This window comes from Cnephaeus nilssonii (genome assembly GCF_951640355.1).
Source record: "Cnephaeus nilssonii genome assembly, chromosome: 11".
Classification (NCBI taxonomy): Eukaryota; Metazoa; Chordata; class Mammalia; order Chiroptera; family Vespertilionidae; genus Cnephaeus; species Cnephaeus nilssonii.
This window is the reverse complement of record NC_137082.1, coordinates 89,197,273-89,220,711: the sequence shown is the minus strand read 5'-3', so window position 1 is coordinate 89,220,711 and position 23,439 is coordinate 89,197,273. Positions and strand designations below refer to the sequence as shown.

The 23,439-nt window shown below is 49.7% G+C and overlaps 1 protein-coding gene across 2 annotated transcripts in view; it reads right to left on the bottom strand.

The window, feature by feature from the left end:
* The window catches only part of B4GALT6 (beta-1,4-galactosyltransferase 6), a 51,955-nt gene that overhangs the window by 13,521 nt on the left and 14,995 nt on the right, over positions 1 to 23,439 (bottom strand). Inside the window, exons 2-4 of one of the 2 annotated variants that reach the window (XM_079783706.1) lie at positions 22,358 to 22,474; positions 14,481 to 14,594; positions 3,058 to 3,182 (exon numbers count right to left, since the gene is read on the bottom strand). In XM_079783706.1, the coding sequence (XP_079639832.1) occupies positions 3,058 to 3,182; positions 14,481 to 14,594; positions 22,358 to 22,474 (356 nt within the window). Of the gene's footprint in view, positions 1 to 1,963; positions 1,997 to 3,057; positions 3,183 to 14,480; positions 14,595 to 22,357; positions 22,475 to 23,439 lie in introns of those variants that run through there. The other variant, XM_079783707.1, reaches the window with a different exon arrangement.

The window sequence follows — 23,439 nt, the reverse complement described above, 5'->3', positions numbered from 1 at the left end:
TCATGACTCCGCACCCCTCGTTCAAGCACAATTACCCCTTCAGCCCCTCCCACCAAAACCGCGGACCTTACGCGTCCGAGCCTCTGTTTTTCTTCCCTGTTTACTCCTGTGCCAGGAAGCGACGCGTGCACAGCTGTCCCCACCTGTTTGCGTCCTACTTCTAAACTCGCAGCAGTCCCAGCTGCGGTGGCCTAGAGGGCACGGCCCACACCTGCCCCTGAGAGGTGCCAGCCACCTGCCCCTCATCCCCCCTCATTCAGGTCCATCGCCTCCTCCTCCTCCGTGTCCCAGTGCCTCCAGGGCTCCTCAAACAGGAGGCACTTGATAGGAAAGCAGCTCTAGGCCCTTCCCACCCAGAACCGGGCTGCCTGGGACGGAGGGCCGCAGTCTCGTTATTACCAAACCCCAGGCGGCTCGGAGGCCGGTGGCCAGGACCCACCGAGGAGCCTGGGACTGGCACGGGGACCCCGGGCCTCTGGGAGATGACAGCTTCCGGCAGCTGCCTGGCCCTCGAGCCTGTAGGGTTCAGACCACGTCGCCCGGCCCGCCCTGCCCCCGAGTGGAAAGGCCGTGTCCCAGGCGCACCCCATCTCCCATCTCCTGTACAGACAGCATCCGCCTGTGCTGGGCCTGCCGCTCGAGCCCGCACTGCTCAGCTGGGCCAGCAACGGCTGAAATCACTGGTTTGAGAGCTCAGCTCCATGAACTCGCCGTTAGCTAATTGACTTTTTACATGTTTTTTTGTAAAGGACCTCAAATGTTAAGAATCAAGTGAGTAGCAATGTTCACCATAAATCTGTTTTTTTCTGCTCTCCCCGTCCCCTCAGCTCTGTGGCCAGGCTCGAATGGGACACTATTCGAATGTAACTCGCAGGGAGCAGGGGTCACTTAACTAACTAACGATGGCAAGGACAGGCCACCTCTGAGTGGTCCCCGAACGTCCTCCCGCGCCGTTAGCCGAATGCCTCGGAACCAGAGGCTGTATTCTCAGCAGGATCTGCGCCAAGCTGAAACGAAAGCAGCCTCACCGTGCGGCTCCTAAATAAACAAGCTGATGTCCGGATCCCTCAGCTCGCTTGCTCCTAGGAACTCCACTTTCAGAACTGCTGTCCGCCGGTCCGCGGGGACAACACGGACAGCCTGCTAAAACCTCTAGGTCCAAACTCCCTATGTGCGTCCACCCGTCTGCTGGGAAGTGAGAAGAAAACAAACCATGGCATTTGAAGTCCATTTAAATGGGCTACAGGAACGGCCTGATGTGGAGCACTGGAGAACAGACAGGAATACTTCGTCTTTCTGACCCCAAAGGACCCCCTGCGACGCCACACAGCACACACCGAGGGCCGCCCCGAGCCCACACGCGTGTATGTGTGCGGACCCCCTCCCTGCTAACCCACAGCCTGCGACGGAGTGCGCTCGCCTTCATAGCATCCAACAAACACAGTCCTCACCCAAGTCAGAAGAACAACGCGTTTGCCCAAGACATGTTTAAAAGGCGGGAGCCATAGAAAGTGGGCCACATTATATATACAATGGGAGGAAAACCAATCACGAAATATGGAAAGATTCATCTATTAACCAAACCTGGTCTGGAAAATAGCATAGGACAATTAGTATAATAGAATGCTTCACCAAAATTTGTGCCGGAATTCCTTTAGGCAGCCTTCCAACCGAACGAGGCATTTGCTTGTCCCATAAACTCAATGCAACAAAGCTGGGCTTAGTGCTTGCCATATGCGGGGTGGGGAAAAGTAGGTTACGGCTGTCATACTAATAACACAAGAATTCATAGTAATACAAGAATAAACCCTGTTTCGCAGACTCCCAACTGTAAACCTACTTTTGCCCACGCCGGATAGGACACCATGCCCCAAGTTTAGGAGTACAGATATAAAAGAGACACATCCCCCAAACACGAAGAGCTCAAGGCCAATTAAGTAAAGGACTTTCATCATAAGCTTACCAGCACAGAACTCGCCTTCCCAGCAGTGATATTGTTTTTGTACACCAAAACCCCCACAAACATTTCAGCAGAATACTGAGATTTCAGAAGAGAAGTTGAAAACCACTCCCAGATTAAGGTGACATCACAGTCCTTTAGGACACCACATGGGATTTAATCATACGTAGTTTCCAGTTGACTTGCGTCAATACCACTTCCTCTTCAACCATAAAAACATCACATGGCTGAGCATTTAACCAATTTCATAGTGTTCAGAGCAAGTCGGTGCTTGCTCTCCATGGTTTCCTATTACAGTGTGTTTAAGCAGCAGAGGCCGGCTCTCCCTCTTACAGTTTTTCAAAAACATTAAGTAGAATTCCAACATAACAACGAGACAAAAAGTTTGTACTCTGGCTCGACCTATGAACCAGAAGGTCACAGTTCAACCCCCAGTCAGGGCACAGGCCCGGGTTGCAGGCTTGATCCCCAGTGTGGGGGCGTGCAGGAGGCAGCCGATCCATGATTCTCTCTCATCACTGATGTTTCTCTCTCTCTCCCTCTCCCTTCCTCTCTGAAATCAATAAAAATCTATTTAAAAAGAGGTTTGGGCTCTGCCTTCTGAAACAGAGGTGAAGGGCCCAACCCTCTACATTCTGTCTCTCAGGGACCTCCGGGTTGCCTCTTTAGAATTCTGGGCTCGGGGGAACAGAGCTTGAAAACCCCCATGTTGGACCCAAGTGGAAACCAGGACGGTACTACCCTCCCCACGCGCTGGCACCGGCTCCGGGACCTGGCGGGGCCGTGCCTCGGGGTCAGTAAGCACGAGGGGCAGGTGGTGCAGGAGGCAGAGCAACCACGGCCCCTTGCAGACAGAACAGAACTGCCACGGGTCTCTAAGACTGAGAACACGTGACTTCGTCCATGCGCAGGTGCAGGGAGAGTCCTCCTGAGTCCCACTGTTAAATCGCGGGGAACTGTGAACACCGATGTGCTAAATGTAGAAGTGCTGATTTCTGCAATCCATCCAGACCCAAAGCTACTTCACTGGGAATTCGGAATCGAGCACACGGCCCCTCGGAGGGCGGCAGCCTTGCTCATGAGACCCGGCGCCTCACCTTCCACCTGGGCTGGCAGTCCTTCGGTCTCCAGTGTCCTCCCGGCTCAATATCTAAGTCCTTGGAGAAGCGTTGATGAATTTCATCAAAACTGACTTCACTCACGTTGACGTGGAGAAATCCCCCTGGAAGGTCAAGAACATGAGGAATGGTTTTAGTATTTTTTTGCCTCAGAGATGAAGGAGGACAAGCCAGCCATCGGTAGGGTGAGCGGCATAACTTAGTTGCCAGAACAGTATGGTCTGTTCCTGTTAACACCACACAGTTGCTAATATCACCCCCTTTCAATTTTAGTTTGCATGATAAATTATATATGGTCACACGATCATTACCGTTAGTACATCGACCTAAAAATAATCAACATTTTTAACTTTTTGGTTTCGAGTAGTGAATATTTTCATAGCCTTTGGGAAGCGTTTGCAAGTCTTGACAACTTTGCACATTTGCAATTTAACAGCTAGTCAGGTATTGAAACGTTATGTTTAATTTCAACACAGTCAACGTAGGGGACACAATGGCAGCACAAAAGAGGCAATTACTGAAGCAGTCAGACTGACCAGAAGCTGTCGATTGGAGAAATTATTTGGCTTCCCTGTGCCTCGGTTTCCCCGTGGGTAAACGGCGATGGTAATGCCTGCCTCCCGAAGGGGCTGTACCCATGAGATGAAACAGAGTGTGAAGGACCTAGTGAGTGTCAGCACACAGGTACACACTCACAACTGTCAGCTACTATTACTGTCATTTTTAAGAGAGAAAGTCTGCAAACACAATTTGGCACATTTTTTTAAAGATTTTTATTTTATTTTTAGAAAGAGAGGAAGGGAGAGGAAGAGAGAGAGAAACATCCACGTGAGAGCAAACTCTGATCGGCTGTCTCCTACAGGGGATCGAGCCCACAACCTGGCTGGGCATGTGCCCTGACCAGGGATCAAACAGGAAACCTTTTGGTGCATGGGACGATGCCCAACCAACTGAGCCACACTGGCCAGTGTGTAATTTTGCAAATTTATTTTTTAATATGTTTTTATTTATTTTAGAGAGAGAAGAAGGGAGAGGGAGAGAGAGAGAGAAACATCGGCCTGCTGCCTTCTGCATGCCCCCAACCGGGGATTGAGCCTGCAGCCCAGGCATGTGCCCTGACCAGGTATTGAACCAGCGACCTCTTGGTGCCTGGCTCGACACTCAACCACTGAGCCACCCCGGCTGGGCTCCAAGTTTATGTTGAGCACCTACCACAGATCCCACAGATCCGCTATGACCGAAGGTGTCTCTCCTACTAGGTTTTCTCGTGTAAACCACTGAAAGAGGAATAATCTTAGACAGAAAATCATTTTCATTCCCTTAAACACAAAACGAAGAGCTGAGCTCTTCCCAGCCTCCTCATCTCACAAAACAGAAATCAACAAATGCTGAGGTTCCCATTTCTGCGCCTCAGCGGCCAGGATTTCACAACGTAAAGCACGCAGTTCCGCTCGGGGGAGCCCCATTCCCCGCTTCTGCTCCTCAGCTGCCTCTCCCCCTAACCCCCTCTTCATCAGTGGCTTCCCCGAAGCACGGAGGCGTGCTGGGAAGAAGTATTCTAAAGTGCAAATGCCTGGTCGGACTGTGGACCAAAGAGTCCCGGGTTCGATTCCGGTCAAGGGCATGTACCTCGGTTGCAGGCTCCTCCCCGGCCCGGGCCCTGGTCGAGGCATGTGCAGGAGGCAACCAATCCATGAGTTTCTCTCACATTGATGTTCCTCTCTGTCTTTCCTTCTCTCTTCCACTCTCTATGAAAAAATCAATGGAAAAATATCCTCGGGTGAGGATTAAAAACAAAACAAAAGATAAAAAATAAAATGCAGATGCCTGGGTTTCACAGAGTAAACTAGGAAAAAATTCGCAATCTTCCGCCTGCCTGTTCCGCTGACAATGTTTGTGGTCTTTTAGAGCCAAATACAAAATCTGGCCCTGCAATCAACTGAAATTCACACAAATAAATCTGATGCACTGAATGGTATGCTTGATTGCTAAAATGACAGTAATTAGGCTAAATGATATGCAGCTCAGATAAGTCACTGAAGCTGGTGTTCTGTATGCACTGTTAAGCCAATTTGGGGGGCCTTTTTCCCAGCTTTATTGCTTCAACAGCTGTAATCATCGTGACTGTTAGGGTTTCTCGGGTATCATTTGCAGTTTAACGTTCCTCTTGCCCAGCCGTGCGCTGGCGAGGGAAGAGGGAGCCCTGCATCTTGCTCCTCCGTGACCAGGACCTCCATGTCCATCACTCGCTCCTGGCTGCCACCCCACACCTGCCTCGGAGCCCCTCAGCCGCTTTCCTCTGTGCTTGCTGCTCTTCGCTCTGCAACCCTAGCCGCTTGCTGGCTGAAGGCCCAACATGGCCCAGTGGCATGAGGTTGGCATGCCAGAGGTAACAGCAACGTTTTTTTCTGGATCGGGGGAACGGGAACAGTGGAGGGGCAATCACAGAGAGAGAGAACAGAAAGAATCGACACTCATTCATGGGGGGGAGGTGGGGGGGGGGGGGCTGGTTAAAGTGAAGATCCAGTTCACAGGAAGGGAAGGGAGGGAAAGAGCGCCTATAGGAGGTGGCCAGGAAGAGGCCCTGAGCAGAAGAACTGGTGGTGTCCCCAGTAGAGAGAATCCCTCAAGGTGAGCCTGTGGTCAGGAGAGGGAGGACGTGGGGTCCTCTCCACTGCACCCACGAAGGCTTCTTTCACCTCCTGCACGTGGGGGGCTTCCCCTTCAGGTTGCACCCCGGCCAGCACTCCAGTGGTTACAGGCGGGAGAGGACACAGCCCCCTTGACTGAGAAGCAAGCCATCAGCCGGGCCCCCTTCACTGCAGCCTGCGGAGAGGTCAAGGGCAACGGGAGAGCGAGGATCCCAGCTCCACGGAGAACTCCCACTCTCCGTCCGTCGGCGCTAGAGCCGAGGTTTTCCAGTGAGAACACGTGCGCTCCTTTTGCAATCAGAGATGAAAAGAATAAACATGTTGGCTGGAATCCATTCACGCAGCCGGGAAGTCCATCCGCACAGAAATGTAAAGAATGTCGTTGATCAAAGCCTCGCTCGCCATTGGGAAGCTCGGCCGGGGACAGAAAGGGGCGAGCAGGAGAGCTGGGAGCGCGAAGAAAAAGGGGGCTGCCAGTCAGCTGGAGGGCGAAGTGGGGGAAGGAAGGTCACGGTCAGCTCCCTGTCAGTCCTGGCAACAAGGCCTGGGGGCCCACCTGCTCTGTTGGGGGCAAGAATAACGAACCGAGCTGCACGCGGGCAGGGCAGGCCATGGGCTGTCGGTTCCTCATGCTGAACGTTCCCCGGGTGTGTGTATACATGAGATCGTTAAATCGGCTCTACAGACATGGGCGCTTATAGATGAGATTATGCTTTCAAGAATGTAAGCCTATGCCCTAACCGGTTTGGCTCAGTGGATAGAGCGTCGGCCTGCGGACTGAAAGGTCCCAGGTTCGATTCCGGTCAAGGGCATGTACCTTGGTTGCGGGCACGTCCCCAATAGGGGGTGTGCAGGAGGCAGCTGGTCGATGTTTCTCTCTCATCGATGTTTCTAACTCTCTCTCCCTCTCCCTTCCTCTCTGTAAAAAATCAATAAAATATATTTTAAAAAGAATGTAAGCCTAATGCTGAATTTGCAAGGCATGCCACAACGCCTCCCACTTTGGGATGCGGGACCTAAATGGGTCTGGGGTCTGCTAGGTATGTGCGGGCCCAAACCATAGGACAGTGTTTTCTATTAAAATGTAATTCTTTTTTTAATATATATATATATATATATATATATATATATATATATATATTTTATTTCAGAGAGGAAGGGAGAGCAAGAGAAACATCAATGATGAGAGAGAATCATTGATCGGCTGCCTCCTGCCCACCCCCTGCTGGAATGAAGCCCGCAACCCGGGCACGTGCCCTGACCAGGCCACCTGTGAGCTAGGAAGGCGGCCTTCCCCAGACACTGAACCTGCTGGATTAAGACACACCTGTACACCTGCACACACTCACACTTCCTCCCTGCTCCTGACCTGCCACACCTGATCCACAACTTTCCAAGTTTGAATTCTCCACCCCAAAAATACCACTGACACACACAGGTTAACCCCATCATGTGGGTGACAGGATCTACCATGTTGCTTTGAACATAGTAAGCTATCAACCAAAACAGCCGTCACATTGTGTGTGCATTGTGACGTCACGGGGGTGGTCGAGGGGGGGTCTCTTGGCTAGTCGCCTTTTAGTTCATGATCAGTTGACTCCACTTCTCATCTCCCTACAACTTAAATATTCACTCCTCCCTTTCCAGAGGCACGGTCCTTCTTGGTCGCCCCGCATATGTGCAAGGCCTCCTACTTTACCACAAACATGAGAGCAACAGGCACGAACCCCCTCTTTTCTCCACAGCATCTCCAAATAACTGTGCCCTTGCCTCTGAGGAGGTGGTGTCCCCACTACTTCCCAAAGCTCATTCTTCATCCTGAGCACATCTGTTTCCTGGCATTCCCTCCAGATGTGGCTCCGAGGACCCTTCCCGTATGCCCCCTCTTATTCCCAGGTCTTGTCTCTCCGAAGTTTCTTTCCACAACACCTAACACTCAAGTCCTCTCTTCCTACACTGTTCTTTCCTTAAACCCCGCCCCCCTTCCACGGGTTCCTTACCCCCATTCTCCTTGCTTTTTCCGGCAAACTTTTTTTTTAACCAATTAGTTTTTACATATTTCTGAGTCACTTCCCAGGACAGTGTATTGTGCTTCTTACCCACCACTCTACTGCCACTGAGCTCGCTGAGGTTCCCATTCACTGTCTACCTGCCAAGTTCAGTGGCTTTCCGGTGGCTCCCTCCACCTGCTTCCTTTGGGGTACATGACACGATGGAACACTCTCTCCTGGGAGTGCTTTCCTCGCTGGCTTCCGGGACCATGTTCTCCGATTCCTCCATCCCCCTGACTGATGTCCCCCAGGGACCACCTCTCAGCCTCCTCCTGGTCTCACTTCCTCTCATTTCCAGCTCAAGCCCCTCCGATGAGATTCAGACCTCAAGTTAACTCTCTTGGGCTTTAAACAAAACAGGCCCAGCACCGAACTCATGGACTTCCCCGTTCTCCGAACGTGATGCTGATCCTGCATTATTTGTTTCAGTTCCCGGTCACCGAGCCAGAAACCGGGAGAGTAACCCTGATCCCTCGGTCGGTCACCCCATCTGGCCAACAACCTCCTCCTCTCTCCAACGCCACCGCCTGGCACATGCCCCCGTCATTCCTCTCGGCCCCCTACGGTCGGCTCCTCATGGGTCTTCCAGATTCCAGCATTTCCCCATTTCCGTCCGTTTCCAACTTCTCAGAAGGGGTACCATCTTTCTGAAGTACCATCCGAATCAATCATCCATCTACTTAGAGCTCATGCGTGTCCCACTCCCCAGAGCAGGGGGGTTTCTGTTTGTTTGTTTGTTTTCTCCTTGTTTGCCCCTGGGCCTTTGGAAGCTCCGCACCCTCACCTTAGATCCGCACCCTCAGATGAAGGGTGAAGAGATGAAGACAAGGCCGCAGCTCAGCCCGATGCCTACGCACTCGGGGCGCCACTCCCTCGGGAGCCCCCCGCGTGGCTGCCTAGGGAGCCACGGAACCCACAAAGCCCTGGGACTGCTTAGTGAGTCCAGTGATGGGCAACCTTTTGAGCTTGGTGTGTCACACTTCGCCAACAAACTGAGCATCACTCGGGTGGTGTGTCACTTTGAGGAAAAAACTAACTCCAAGACTCTAGTCGCAAATGTTCCATCCTCAGGAGCAGCAAATGTTTCATCCTCGGCATGCGGCCGTGTGTCATCAGAAATAGGTTCGCCATCGCTGGGCCTTAGTCCCGTACAAGGCCCTTCCGTTCCCTGCCCAGCTTATCTCCCTCCCGCCCCACTGCACCCGCCTCGTCACAGGGGACCCTCTCCATCCCGGACACGGAGCCTCCCTCCGGTGCTGTGACACCGCCCCTTCCCCACCTCCAGGGCCCTCTCTCTGCAATCGCCTTTCCCTTCGGGAACGGAGTGCCCTCTAGCTCCCTTCCTTACACAATAACCCTGACTGCCCCAGCTGGTACACCCGAGGTCATGTTTCGCTTTCTCCTCCTGCCCCTACGACCAACAGGGCCCAGCCCGCTGCGTGGGCAGCCTCTGCGCAACCGCTGTTGACTCCCAAGCGACTCCCAGGACCCCGGTCAACAAGCACTGTGTGCCTGAGGTTTGTTACATTGATCGTGATTTGAGTTCCTGGAGTTTATCTGCTAACCTTTTCCCTCTGGGCTGATTTTCATTTGATTTAAACTCATCTGAAAACGTCCTTGTAGCTTTTGTTATGTTGAAAAGGCGTGTCTGGCTGGTGTGGCTCAGTGGTTGAGCATCGACCTAGGAACCAGGAGGTCACAGTTTGATTCCTGGTCAGGGCACACGCCCGGGTTACGAGCTATGGCAGCGTTCGGCAAACCGCGGCTCGCGAGCCACAGGGCGGCTCTTTGGCCCCTTGAGTGTTCTAACGCCACTTCTTCAAAATAGACTCGCCCAGGCCGAAAACCGACTTCTGCGCATGGGCCACGAACTTTCAACCGCACTGGTATTTTGTGGAAGAGCCACACTCAAGGGGCCAAAGAGCCGCATGTGGCTCGAGAGCCGCGGTTTGCTGACCACTGAGCTACGGGCTCGATCTCCAGTGTGGGGCGTGCAGGAGGCAGCCAATCAATGAATCTCTCTCATCATTGATGTTTCTATCTCTCTCTTCCTCTCCCTTCCTCTCTGAAATCAATAAAAGTGTATTTTTAAAAAAGAAAGAAAACTAGCAACTATAGAAACTATCCAGTTTAACCCATAAAGGAGCTATTCCACAAACAGAAGGACAGAATAGAAAAGCCACTGCAAACATGTTCTATTGGAATAAGAATTAAAAGACAGGAAAATCACAGGTCAGCCTATGTTTATTTTAATGCAAACTGCCCAACTGGCACTTCCCACCTCTACCTCACCCAGAAAAAGCAAAGCACCCATCCATGCTAAGCAGGCACTGCCTATTAGCTCTAAGAAAGGTGAAATTTCTATTTCAGTTTGTTAGCACAGAGAGTATCACATAAATTGCATTTTAAATGAACGTGTATTTGCCATCTGGAGAATCTGTAAGTGCTAACGTAACAAGGAGTATTCACTCAGATTGTATAAATAATCACATTAAAATAGACTGTATGGTGTAATTGGCTGAATATAAAATATTGCTGAAATCCATGAAATCAGTTTTATCTGAATTCCTATTGGAAACTTCAAATTTTATCTTTATGATAATGCCATGGAAAGTCTCATCGCTTCACTAGAGAAAAAGCAAAAAAGAAGTTACAGCTAAATAATCAAGCTCACCAGTTTTAAGCCTTAACTTCACTTTTGGTGATTGTTAAGAAAATGAAGTACCATTCACACTTGAATGGTTTTCATCTAAGTAGATCTTATTCTTACGCAGAACTTCCTATAACTATTATTTGGGGAGGTATCGTATTCAATTATTTTTGTGATATTATAATAAGATTTTACACTCGGGAATTTTATTATGCTGGATCTGTCATCGCTGGGGAGTAACCTTGTTAATTAAACAAATTTAAGGATGCAGAGCCAACTATAAAACTCTCCGACTCTACACATATCTCCCAGGTTTCTCATTCCCGTGATCACTACCCAGCCTGACTACACCATTCAAAGACGGGAGGAGAATTAACTTCAGCTAGGCTTCAAGCGCTGTGCTGCTGTTCATCCTTGCAACGCTCGGAAGTCGATATGTGATCCCAGACTTCGCACACGGCCAACGGAGGCCCCTCTGCAAAGATTCGCTAGTGAAGGGGCCTCCTGAGGGCCGAGCAGGGCGCTCTCGGCAGGAGCCTCACGGTGCTGGCTGAGCCCCCGCCCCTTCCCCAGGAGTGACCTGGCCGGGGCCATGTTTCCTGCCCAATAAGCCCATCACTGTGGCCACAGCCAAGTGGACAAGCGATGGGTGCTGGACTCAAACCGGCTGCCCATGAGGAGGCCTGGTGTGAGGAGGTAGCTGGCCAGACGAGTGCGGCCCTCTCCTGTAGAAGAATGCAGGACAGAGAAGCAGCCCAGCCATCCTGGCTCAGTGACTGAGTGTCGATCTGTGAACCAGGAGGTCAGGGTTTGATTCCCGGTCAGGGCACATGCCCGGGTTTCGGGCTCCATCCCCAGGAGGGGGCGTGCAGGAGGCAGCCGATTAATGATTCTCCTATTCCTTCCTCTCTCTGAAATCAATAAAAACATATTTAAAAAAAAAAAAAAAGACTGAGGGTGGGAGAGGGCAATGGGGGGGAAAGGGGGACATATGTAATACTTTCAACAATAAATAATTATTAAAATAAAATAAAAAGACTGAGACAAGCAGAGGTAAGGGTCAGCGGCACCAAGACATGCAGGGATAATGAACCAAATAAACTGAGGAACAAAATAGACCCAGAGCCACAGAAGCACGGACAGACTGCCGAACCTCAGAGGGAAGGCGGGGAGGGCGGGCGGGAAGAGATCAACCAATGAGCTTGTCGGCGTCTATGCATCACCCACGGACACGGACAATGGGGGGGTGAGGCCTGGGGGAGGGGGGGAGCGGGCTGGAAGAGGTTAATGGGGGGAAAGGAGGCATATGTAATACGTTCAACACCGAAGATTAAAAGACTCAGAACAACAGACAGAGCCACGCCGGGAAAGGCAGTGCGGAGCTGAGGGATGGGGCGCTGGGGCTGCAGGAGGGCGCTCCCGGGAGGCGGGGCAGGAGTGCTCTAGGCCCGTGGTCGGCAAACTGCGGCTCGCGAGCCACATGCGGCTCTTTGGCCCCTTGAGTGTGGCTCTTCCACAAAATACCACGGCCTGGGTGAGTCTATTTTGAAGAAGTTTAAGTTTAAAAAATGTGGCTCTCAAAAGAAATTTCAATCGTACTGTTGCTATTTGGCTCTGTTGACTGATGAGTTTGCCGACCACGGCTCTACGCAGTTTCATCAGCACTCACAAAGTGCTGATGAAGATGAAAATGGCATCTAACCCCCAACGGGAAGATTTCCTAAAAGCTGTAAGCCCTTGAATATGCGAATTATGCAAATGAAATTACTGTAATCAATATTTCCACAGAGCACTGCTCAGAGCTTTCAGCCCTGCAGACAGAAACATCCATTTTCAGAAAACCAAGGCTGTGGTAAGGAAGTAAGGGGCAGTGCGCTCAGAACCTCCTGAGGGTTTTTTACTAGAAATACCCGGGCCTGTGTCAGATCAACGAAGCCAGAAACGTAGGGGTCGGCCTGAGAGTCATGAACGCCCTCAGGCTGTGTGCGGCCGGAAGGGAGACCCAGACCTCCAGGTCAGCGGGTCTCTAAACGTGGCCCAAGGGTCACTAGCATCCAGGTCACCTGGGAGCCGTCAGACACGAGAACCCCAGAGAACCCCAGAGAACCCCAGATGGGCTGACCTGAAACTCTGAGGGTGGGGCTCAGCGGTCTGCGTTTTATAAGACCAACTGGGGATTCTGACACATGCCAAAGTTTGAGAACCATGGCCTTAGATGATATTAAAAGGGGAATCTTTCTTTTTATTACAGGTATATAATATCTATGAACTACAAATTGAAAAGAATCCTACCAATATGGCAGACAAAGGCTAAATTCCTCAGTAAACTCAGGTAAAGACATTAAAAAAAACACACACACTTAGGTACAGAGGACATTGGAACACAATCATATACAGGTAATTCAAAAATATAGTAATTTAGATTTTTAGTTATATAAAAATCAAGATATAAACTTTTATGTATAAAGTATATTTAAAAGGGGGGGGTAGGAATACAAAGGGGAAAAAAGCCAAAATAATAGCCATGTGGCTTCTGAGTGATTGTAATGTTTTTTAGTAGTGGTAATGTATTGTCTTCATAATTTTGAAGAATATATATATTTAAAATACAATATCTTGATCTCTACACCTCATACTATACACAAAAGTTAAAAAACAAAATTATAGAAGTATTAGAAGGAAATAAAGGAGAGTATTTGCATGGGGTACAGAAAGCTTTCTTCACACACACAAAAAGCAAAAACCTTAAAGTGACTGAGACACTTGAAAGCATCATAATGTTAAACTGTCGTAAAATAAACTTCATCCGCAAAATGAAGAAACCCAGGGACTCTGAAAGATGTTACAACACAGATAGCAGACAACAGGTTACTCCCAGAATATGTAAGAAAAACCCCCAGTGATCAATACAAAAGTCTCATTAACCAACAAGAAACTAACAAGGAACATGACTGACAGAAAATTCAAAACCACTCAGAACCACATGACGAGTTACCTAAACCCACTAGTGTGGAGGAAAGCAAAAGCTGAAACAATGAGGTATCATTTTAATCTAGCAGATTAGCAGGAATTAAAAAAGAATCCATCGAAATCAAAGGGGCACCCCTCGTGCTGGGCATGGGGGTATAAACTGGTACAGCTGCTTTGGCACAGAACCAGGCCAGCCTACCCAGCAACTCCGCTCTGGGTGGGGGCCCTCGAGCACATACACACATGTGCACAGACATCAGCCTGGGGCTCCTCACACACTGCTTGGTGAGAGCAAAACGTGGAAACAGCCTAGACTGTCATCAGCAGGGAGAAAGGTGCATGCGATACAAGGTACGTTTATTCAAAGACGTACTGTACAACAGTGAATGAAAGACACAGATCTACATGTACCCACCTGCACAGTTCTCAAAAATTATTAAGTAAAAAAAGCAATTTACAGAATGAAATGTAGTGTAAAACCATTTATTTAAATTCTTAAAACCTTTGAAACATTTTCGTTTTCTATCCAGCCATCTATCTGTATAGAAAGTAATTTTAGCCCTGGCCGGTGTGGCTCAGTTGGTTGGAGTTGTCATCCCGTAAACTGAAAAGTTGCAGGTTCGATTCCCAGTCAGGGCACATACTGAGGTTGCAGGTTCAATCCCTAATCGGACACCCAGCAGGTCGGGGCACACACGGAGGTAACTAGTCGATGTTACTCTCTCACATTGATGTTTATCCCTCTCTCTCCCCCCCTCTTCCTCTCTCTCTAAAATCAATAAACATATCCTCAGGTGAGAAATTTTTTTTTTAAGTAATTTTAAAATAAACTGTAAGAAAACACATCAAACTCACAATAGAGGTTACTTCTGGGTAAGGGATAAGCTTTTTCTTTAGCTTTTCAATCCCCCTCCCTCTCCAAAAAAAATCCTTAACCAAAAATAAATAAATAAATAAATTGAACACAGTATGAGCATCAGCACCAGAGTAACGATGTGCGCCTGGCATGCTCACATCACGTGGCTTTTATTACTGTATCATAATACAAGCAAACAGTTAAGTCAAATTAGTGACACTTACGCATGTAAGGCAGTTTTTCTGGGCAGGGGAGGTATGGAGAGTATGTGAAGTTTTCCGGAAGATACGTTGTTGTCTGAACAAGATAATCACTTGAATTACTGCCTTCAGGATAATCTTGGAGAGAGAGAAAAAAGTTACAACCAAAAACTGCCTTTGGCTTTGCTTCTAGTTTGAAATATGTCACCGTCATTGTGAGAAGATCTGCAATACACAATCTACAAAAGCACTTAAAAGGAATCTACACTAATAAAAGAGAAATATTCAAATTGACTGTAACTCCACGACATCCACCAGCCAATCAGTAGTGAGTATGCAAATTAACCCAACAAAGCCGGTGGGTTAATTTGCATACATAGGCACAGAGTGGCCAGGTGGGGCAGGACGCCTGCTATGAGGGGGAGGGTGGGGGGCGGAGGGAGCTACAGGAGTGGCGCTCCGGCTGGAGTGAAGAAGACTGAAGGCTCCGGCCGGACAGAGTGAAGACGGAAGGCGGCGGCCAGAGCGAAGGCCTGGGTCCCGGGTGCCGGAGGAAAACCGGTGCCGGCAGCCAGGGGAAGGAAGGCATATTGCACGAATCTTCGTGGGACGAGCCTCTAGTCTATAATAATAAAAGTGTAATATACAAATTGACTGAGCGACCGAACAGTAGAACGACTGTCCAGATGACCTTCTGGACAACCACACTATGACATGCACTGGTGCCAGGCCAGCCAAGGTGGGTGCGATGCGATTGGTCAGGTGGCCCTTCTATTGCCCCACGATCACCCTACAGAGGGAGGCCCAGGCCACCCAGCTGGCGGCGCTGTGACAGATGCAGTAACTGGAGCTCTGAGCAACTGGCTCAGGTGAGCACCGGACCCAGACTGGGCAGCCGGAGCCTTAGGAGCTTTGTACATGGAGCCAAAGATATCACCTGTCAGCCTCTTCCTGGAGCAAACGTGTGACCTGCCCGTGTCCTGCCCGTGAGAGGAAGCAGCCTAAGGGGATGGGCCCCACATGCAGGGAGTAAGAGGTGGGAGGTGCAAATGGCTGGTGACACTACATTGTCTCCTGGGCCTGCAGAGAATGAAGCTCGGGCAGAAACTTCTGGAACCTATGAAGACGCTCTTTCGATCTGGAGTAACCTGCTCTGAGAGCGTGATTCCTATGAACTGCCTGCGTGAGAGCGGAGAACACGGCCCCTGACTTAAAAGCGAGGCCCGTCGGTGACCAGCAGCCAGAGGCTGAAGGTCCAAATCCTACATCTTACCCAACAGGCCACGCCACCCCCTCGCTGTGGAGAATGGTGGAATCCTGGACACTGAATATGGAGCGTGTACATTGGAAGAGTCCAAGAAAACCAAACACCTCTCTGGGTAGGTTTGCCTAACACAAATATTCATTTATCATCAACATGGAATTACTGGGCCCAGGCCGGTTTGGCTCAGTGGATAAAGCATTGGCCTTCAGACTGAAGGGTCCCGGGTTCAACTCCGATCAAGGGCATGTACCTCAGTTGCAGGCTCGATCCCCAGCCCTGCAGGAGGCAACCAATCGATGTGCCTCTCTCACATCAACGTTTCTCTCCCTGCCCCTCTCCCTCCCTCCCACTTTCAAAAGTCAATGGGAAAACACCCTCTGATGAGGATTAACAACAACAACAAAAGGGAATTAGCGGGGATGCAGCCTGGGGGCCAGGATGGCACTGGGAGCAGAGACCCGCCCACTCCAGGCCGCCTGCTGGGAGGGCCCTGCCGGACTGCGAAGCAGAGGCTGATGGGGCCCTGGGAGGAGACAGAAGCTGGAGGAGGAGGTCCGATTTTAAAGGACGCCCGGAAATGCCAGGAGGAACGTGGCAGGGCATCCGTGCCTGTGCTGCCAGAAAGCCCACGTGACAAACAGGGATGGGTGAGGGAACGGTCGCTACGGCCTGTTCCACCAGGACGCGGGAGGCCGGAGGGAATCCTTTCTGTGGAGAGCGGCCACAGCGTTTGGACGGGTTCAAGCCTCGGACTGATGAGAGGGCACAGGCCTCTCGTGGCCGCGTGCAAGTCCCAGCTTGGAGGGCAGGGCCTCCCAGCACAATGATAGCCAACAGCTGTGGTTGTGGGCTTGAACCTATGGTCCGAACACGTGGCCCCACGTGCCTGAGTGACGTGGGCTTGATAGAGTTCAGGTGCATGTAACTGAGTAGGATGAAACCCACGAGAATATTGTAAACATCTTGACCACGCCCTCACTTTGCCTCGTGGAAATCTGGCTATAAAATAAAGACACGACTTGTGGGTGCTGTCGACTTGTGGGCGCTGTCGCTGTCTCTCCATCAGAGGACAGTGTCCCACCCAGACCCAGCTTTCTCCTCTTGTCTGTCTTTTCTCAATCCTTCACCGCCCCGCTCAGGCTCACCCTTGGCCGTGCTGGTGCGGCACACTTTCTCTGGGGACCCAGGAAGCACCCGAGGAAAATCCTCCCGCCGAAGGCAGGGGGCTCAGTGGGCAGCGACTGTCCTGTGTGCCCAGGGACAGACGAAGGGCACAGAAGCCCCTCGAGTAGCCCACAACCCACGTCTCACCTCGCCCACAGATGACGGAGAAACGTAAAGGTACGAAACACAGGTACGTATAAGGAAGTCCAACAATGTTCTGATTCTTTCCTTAGGAGGCTCTGAAAAAACGTATCTAGACAGATACCCAATTCAAAGTTATTCCGAAGATCATGTCCTCCTTTCCGGGGGCCTTGCTCTGCTGGCCGAGCAGCTGCTGGCGGCACGCTGTGCACCTGCAGGAGCTGACGGCACGCGGTAGTAAGGTCGTCCCTGGGCGTCCACTGCCTTTCTGGGCCCAAAGTCTCACTTGCTCATCACCCCGAGGCAGAGAAATGTCACCCCTCCCACAATCCTCAGTGTCATGAGCTAACGTTCAGTAAGACGATGCCCTGACCCTGCGTAACTGAGTCATTCTCGTCATGAACACCGGGGCCCCCTCTCTTAGCCACACACTGAGTTTGGGAATCCACATCCAACTCCCAGAAAGGGTGAGCTCTCCAGACACCCCTGCAAATAGCTGCCCCCTCGGCTCCTGGGGGAGTCTGTGGCAGCAGGAGGCCAGGGGGTCATCTCACTTTTTATTTCCGTGTGAGGAGGACGGACTCTTTCACAACGGGGCCCTGCATCACTTTTATCCGTTTTTAAAGAACCAGTTTTTAAAAGAACACCTTAAAATCACGCCAGGTCAGTGTCTGCACGTCCCTTAAATACCAAGTGCTGGAGCTACACGTGTTCCTCTTGGCCGCAGGCTGATCAAGGATCCCACGGACCTCAGCCCACAGCCAGACTTAGGGCTCCGTGAGCACTGTGTCCGGGGACACGGGTGTCAGCCCGTGTTCTGTGTAGAAGCCTGTCCACGCCCGGCCACTGTCTGAATCTCTCTTTCATGAAGTTAAATCCCCTCTGATTTAAAGTATCGGATGAAGTGCCGACAACCTAGCTCCGTGGTTGGCAAACCACGGCTCGCAAGCCACACGCGGCTCTTTGGCCCCTTGAGTGTGGCTCTTCCACAAAATACCACGGCCTGGGCGAGTCTATTTTGAAGAAGTGGCGTTAGAAGGAGTTTCAGTTTAAAAAATGTGTCTCTCAAAAGAGATTTCACTCGTTGTCCTGTTGGTATTTGGCTCTGTTGGCTAAGGAGTTTGCCGACCACTGACCTAGAGGAAAATGACTGCAGATGAAGACTTCACAGCTGATACCAGAGCCAAGGACGACTACGGTTTGGGGGCCACCCTGTACTAAACCCCCAAAACCATTATTCCTTCGAAGACGTTAGGTCCCTCCGGGCTGGCCACTGCTCTCCAAATCGGGGCGTTTTAAAGGGTTTGCGTGGCAGATGGGTCCGAGACGGGCCCCAGAGCTGCTCTGCAGGGAGCCGCTGTTTCATCTGATGAACGGGTCCCCCCCCGCAGCCACACGCGGGGAGGGGACGCAGAGCAGCTGCTGCCCGGCCCCCCGGCCCCTGGCCTGCCGGGGAGGAACAGGCCCAAGGGGGCTCGCCAGGACCATGTTTTCCCGCAAACGGGCAGAGTGAGCCGGTAGTGGAAACCCAGTGAGTTCAATCTGTTCACCGCCCGCGTGTCACGTCGCTCTGGCCCTGTCTGGGGGCCTCGGAACATGCATTCGTGCTAGGTTATTGCTAACAAACCTGCCGGCCCTAACGGTGCGGGACCCTTACAGTCTGCTTCCGCATCGCTCACTGAGAACATCTTGGTTTTTTAATTCGACTGACCCCGCAGCTACAAGGCCAGGCACCGTTTGGTGATGAGAGAGTGTGATTTCTTTACGGAAATATTTTACATGGAATCTATTTACACCTGACGCTTCTGAAAGTCGGGCACAGGGTTAAAAAACCCTTTTTGAAATCAGTTAAATGTACTTATAACTGACACAACCTGTTTGCCATTAAATGTTACATTTTATTTTTATAAGGTATTTTTATTAACATATAGCATTGTATTCCTTGAAGGTGTACAGCATAATGCTTTGATATAGGTATATGTTGCAAAATGATTACCAGTTTAGTTACTATCCATCACCAGACAGAGTTACAAGTTTTTGTCTTGTGATGAGAACTTTAAGAACTAACGGGAGTATTAAATTTTAAATGAGGCAGTGCGTGTTAATCAATTCCCCCCCTAGAATTCAGTTAGTTCTCTGTCCATCTTACTGGCAATGATCTCCGTTTTGGCAGGTCGTATTTGTGTAAGTTCACACAGACATAAACAACTGCATTATAATTATGTCCCCCCCCCCACTCCCAAAGCCTCACGTAAAGGGAGGGTGTTTTTGTTAATGCCGTACCCCAGTATCTAGGTGGGCATATGAACTATACCAATTGTCCGATATAAATGAAAATGGCAGAGCTCATGTTTGCCTACGCCAACTCCCGTTCCCGCTCTCTCTCTCCTTCCCCCTCCCCCTCCCCCTCCCCCTCCCCCCTCCCCCTCCCCCTCCCCCTCCTCCTCCCCCCCCCCCTCTCTCTCTCTCTCTCTCTGTAGCAGAACCCAACTTCCAAACCTCTTCTGCCGAGAGCAGAGCCCTCATGTGTTTAAAGCATCGCAGTTGGGTCTCTCTTACCAAGTCCAAGTCCTAACTGATGTGACGACTGTCTCCCAGGAACAGCTCTGCCAATAAAGGACCGTGTGAGGAGTTCTCAGAGGTTCAGAAACACCTGCCCTGGCCAGGGTGGCTCGGCTGGTTGGAACGTCATCTGTACACCGACAGGCCGCAGGTCCAGGGCATGCACAGGAGGCAATCGATCGCTGTTTCTCACATCAGTGTTTCTCTCTCACTCGCTCTCTCTCTCTCTCTCTCTCTCTCTCTTTCCCTACCCCTTTCTAAAAATCAATAAACATGTCCTTGAGTGAGGATTTTTTTTAAAAAGTAAGCAAAACGTACTCCAAGTATGCATGGGCTCTTCAGTCTTTACTGAAGGGTGACTTGGTGAGAGAGGAGAGGGTTTCCTTCTCCCACTTTCAGGGACTGAGGGAAAGTTCATCGTGCCCAAGCAGTCCGTTCTCCTATTTATGCTTAACATTCGCACACGTCACAAATTCCTACCCCAGGAAAAGAACTGGATTGTACACAGATGCTTACTATCTCTGTTAATGAACACCTTTACAATCAACTTATTCAACCTGGACAAGTCCTAAAGCAGCTTTTAAGATGTATACACTTCTCCTAAAATTGGCCTACTATTCAGAAGACCAGTTAATGAGAATTTCACTGTACTAATAAAGCATCAACTACAACAAGACAGTCTTTCTAAAATAAAATAAAGAGAAGACAGGAATGTTTTGATTTGTGGTGACCATAACACAAATTTGGCAAATAACTAGGAAGGATTTTATAGAAGCATAAAATATAGAAGTGTAAAGAATCTATATGTTAGATATGAAAAAAATGCTCAAGGTCACTAATCATCCGAGAGATGCAAATCAAAACGACAATGAGGTACCATCTCACACCTGTCAGAATGGCTACCATCCACAAATCAACAAATGACAAGTGCTGGCGAGGATGCCGAGAAAAGGGAACCCTAGTGCACTGCTGGTGGGAATGCAGTTCATTATAGAACACAGTATGGAGTTTCTTCAAAAAACTAAAAATGCAACTCCCATTTGACCCAGTGATCCCACTCCTAGGAATATATCCTAAAAAACCGGAAACACCAGTCAGAAAGGATATATGCTCCCCTATGTTCAGAGCAGCACAATTTACAATAGCTAAGATCTGGAAACAGCCTAAGTGCCCATCAGTGGACGAGTGGATAAAAAGCTGTGGTACATTTATACCATGGAATACGATGCAGCAGTAAAAAAGGAGAATCTCTTACCCTTTGAGGCAGCATGGAGGGACCTGGAGAGTATCATGCTCAGGGAAATAAGTCAGAGAAAGACAAGTATGACATGATCGCACTGACATGTGGGATCTAAGTAACAAAATAAACTGATGGACGGAGTGGACCCAGAGACATGGAAGCGTGGAACAGAGTGTGAATCTCGGAGGGAAGGCGGGGGAGGGTGGGTGGGAGGCAATCAATCGAAGACCTTGTGTGCAGATATGCATGGCCCATGGACACAGACAATGGGGTGCTGAAGGCCTGGAGGGGGGGAGGAGAGAAGGAGGCTGTACAGGGTCAATGAGGGGGAAGGGGGACATATGTAATACTTTCAGTAATAAAGAATTGTTTAAAAAAAAGAACCTGTATGTTAGAGTCTTGAATGTTTAGAAGGGTCTAAAAGTATTACCTACCTTAGCGTGCATTTTAAGAAAAAGCATCTGTGGCTGGGAGGTAAGACCGTCCTATCATGTGGTATGTGTGTATGCTGTTTACAGGGGCACAATGAAGAACTGCTGACACAAATTAAATCTTTAACTGTTTAAAGGGAGAATACAGAGGCTACAACAGCTGACAACCAGCCATTGAACCCGTCAGAGAGGCGCCCACCATTCTCAGGAGACCGTGGGGAGCAGGCGTGAAAGGAGCACAACACTTGCACCCCTTCACCCCCGCCTTACCTCATTCATCCGGCCTGTTGCTTACATGTTAGCCTTAGGTCGTGCTAATGAACATTCGTCCAGAAAATATTTTTAAAAGACCAATGAAGCAGCCCTAACCGGTGTGGCTCAGTGGATAGAGCGTCGGCCTGCGGACTGAAAGGTCCCAGGTTCGATTCCGGTCAAGGGCAGGTACCTTGGTTGCGGGCACATCCCCAGTGGGGAGTGTGCAGGAGGCAGCTGGTCGATGTTTCTCTCTCATCGATGTTTCTGACTCTCTATCCCTCTCCCTTCCTCTCTGTAAAAATCAATAAAATATATTTTTTTAAAAAGACAAGAGCAGCTACTAATTTCTAATTTTGTAAATTCTCCTTTAGCCCCTAAAAAGTCCATAAAATGATTAAGAACCTTCGATAACGAAAAACAATAAGTATTTTCTAGACACAGTTGGAAAACATTTTAGGAATTAGAATAAACATTAGAAAAAGGAGGGCAGAACAGCTACTATGAATAACATATTTTTTTGTAGTTAACTTATCTTAAATACAAGAGAATTGGAAAAGTACAAGCTGCTTTTCTATTTTGTTGAATTCGGGTAAGCAAGAACTCACTTGAGTCTCTGCACAAAACCCTCATCACTTTTACGTAGGTCTTGGACTATTCTAGATCCTAGAATAGAACGTGTCACAGTCTTGGCCCGAGCAGTGAGAGGCCTTTAGGAGGAGACACCCTCCTCTTTAACAGAGAGTTACCTGGAGGCAAAGGCAGAGCTTGGAGACCTGGTCACTGCAGTGTGACCACAAGGCTCAGAGGCAGGAGCAGAGCCAGCTGACGCGGGAAGCAATCTTACCTGTACCATTGAGTGTCGTGTTCTTGTTTGTGTAAAGCCTGATCATATGTCCTATTGTTTTCACATTTTCTCTCAACATTATTCCTCGAGCTTGTACCATAAAGAGATATGTGTTGGCTAGAAAAGAAAAAGAGAGAGAGAGAGAGAGAATATCATGACTCAGGAAGCTTTCTTTTCAAATTTAATAAAATATTCAGAATTGGGAAACTGCCCAATAAACCCAAACTGACTTAATTAAACATGTTCAAAGGGAAAACAGAAATTTAAAATGACTTTTCTAAATTTCCAAAAACTTACCAAAACACTGCTTTTTAAAATAAAAGTGAAAAATATTAAAGTAGTGCTATCCATCAAATAGAATAAGACTGAATGATCAAACAGAAATATAATGAATTCCTTTATCTATAAATTATTTTCTACTATAAAACATACTTAGACGTTTCAAAGAGGCATTCTATTACAAGTATGCAATCATCTATACCAACAAAAGGGTAATATGCAAATTGGTCATGACACCCTCACAGTCACAACCAAACAGCAGGCTGTGTGGGGCGACCAGGCCAGCAGGGGGATTAGCGAGGGACGACCAAACTACTGACCAGCAGGCTGTGTGGGGCGACCAGGCCAGCATGGGGGCAGTGAGGGGCGACCAAGCCAGCAGAGGGGGCAGTTAGGGGTGATCAGGCAGGCAGGCAGGTGAGCAGTTAGGAGCCAGCGGTCCCAGATTGTGAGAGGGATGTCCCGGATTGGAGAGGGTGCAGGCTGGGCTGAGGGGACACCCTCCCCCCGATGCACGAATTTCGTGCACCGGGCCTCTAGTCTATATATATATATAAAAGCCTAAGTGACTGGCCCGTAGCTATGATGCACAGTGACCACCAGGGGGCAGACACTCAACGCAGGAGCTGCCGAGTGACAGCAACTTTGCAGAGAGCCCTTTTGCACTCCGGGACCCCTTGGGGGATGTCAGACTGCCGGTTTTGGACCAATCCTCGCAGGCCAGGCTGAGGGAACCCACCTGCCAGAGGGACCCCACTCCCTCCTCAGACACCCTTCGAGCCCCGGCACCACCCCACGGGCGG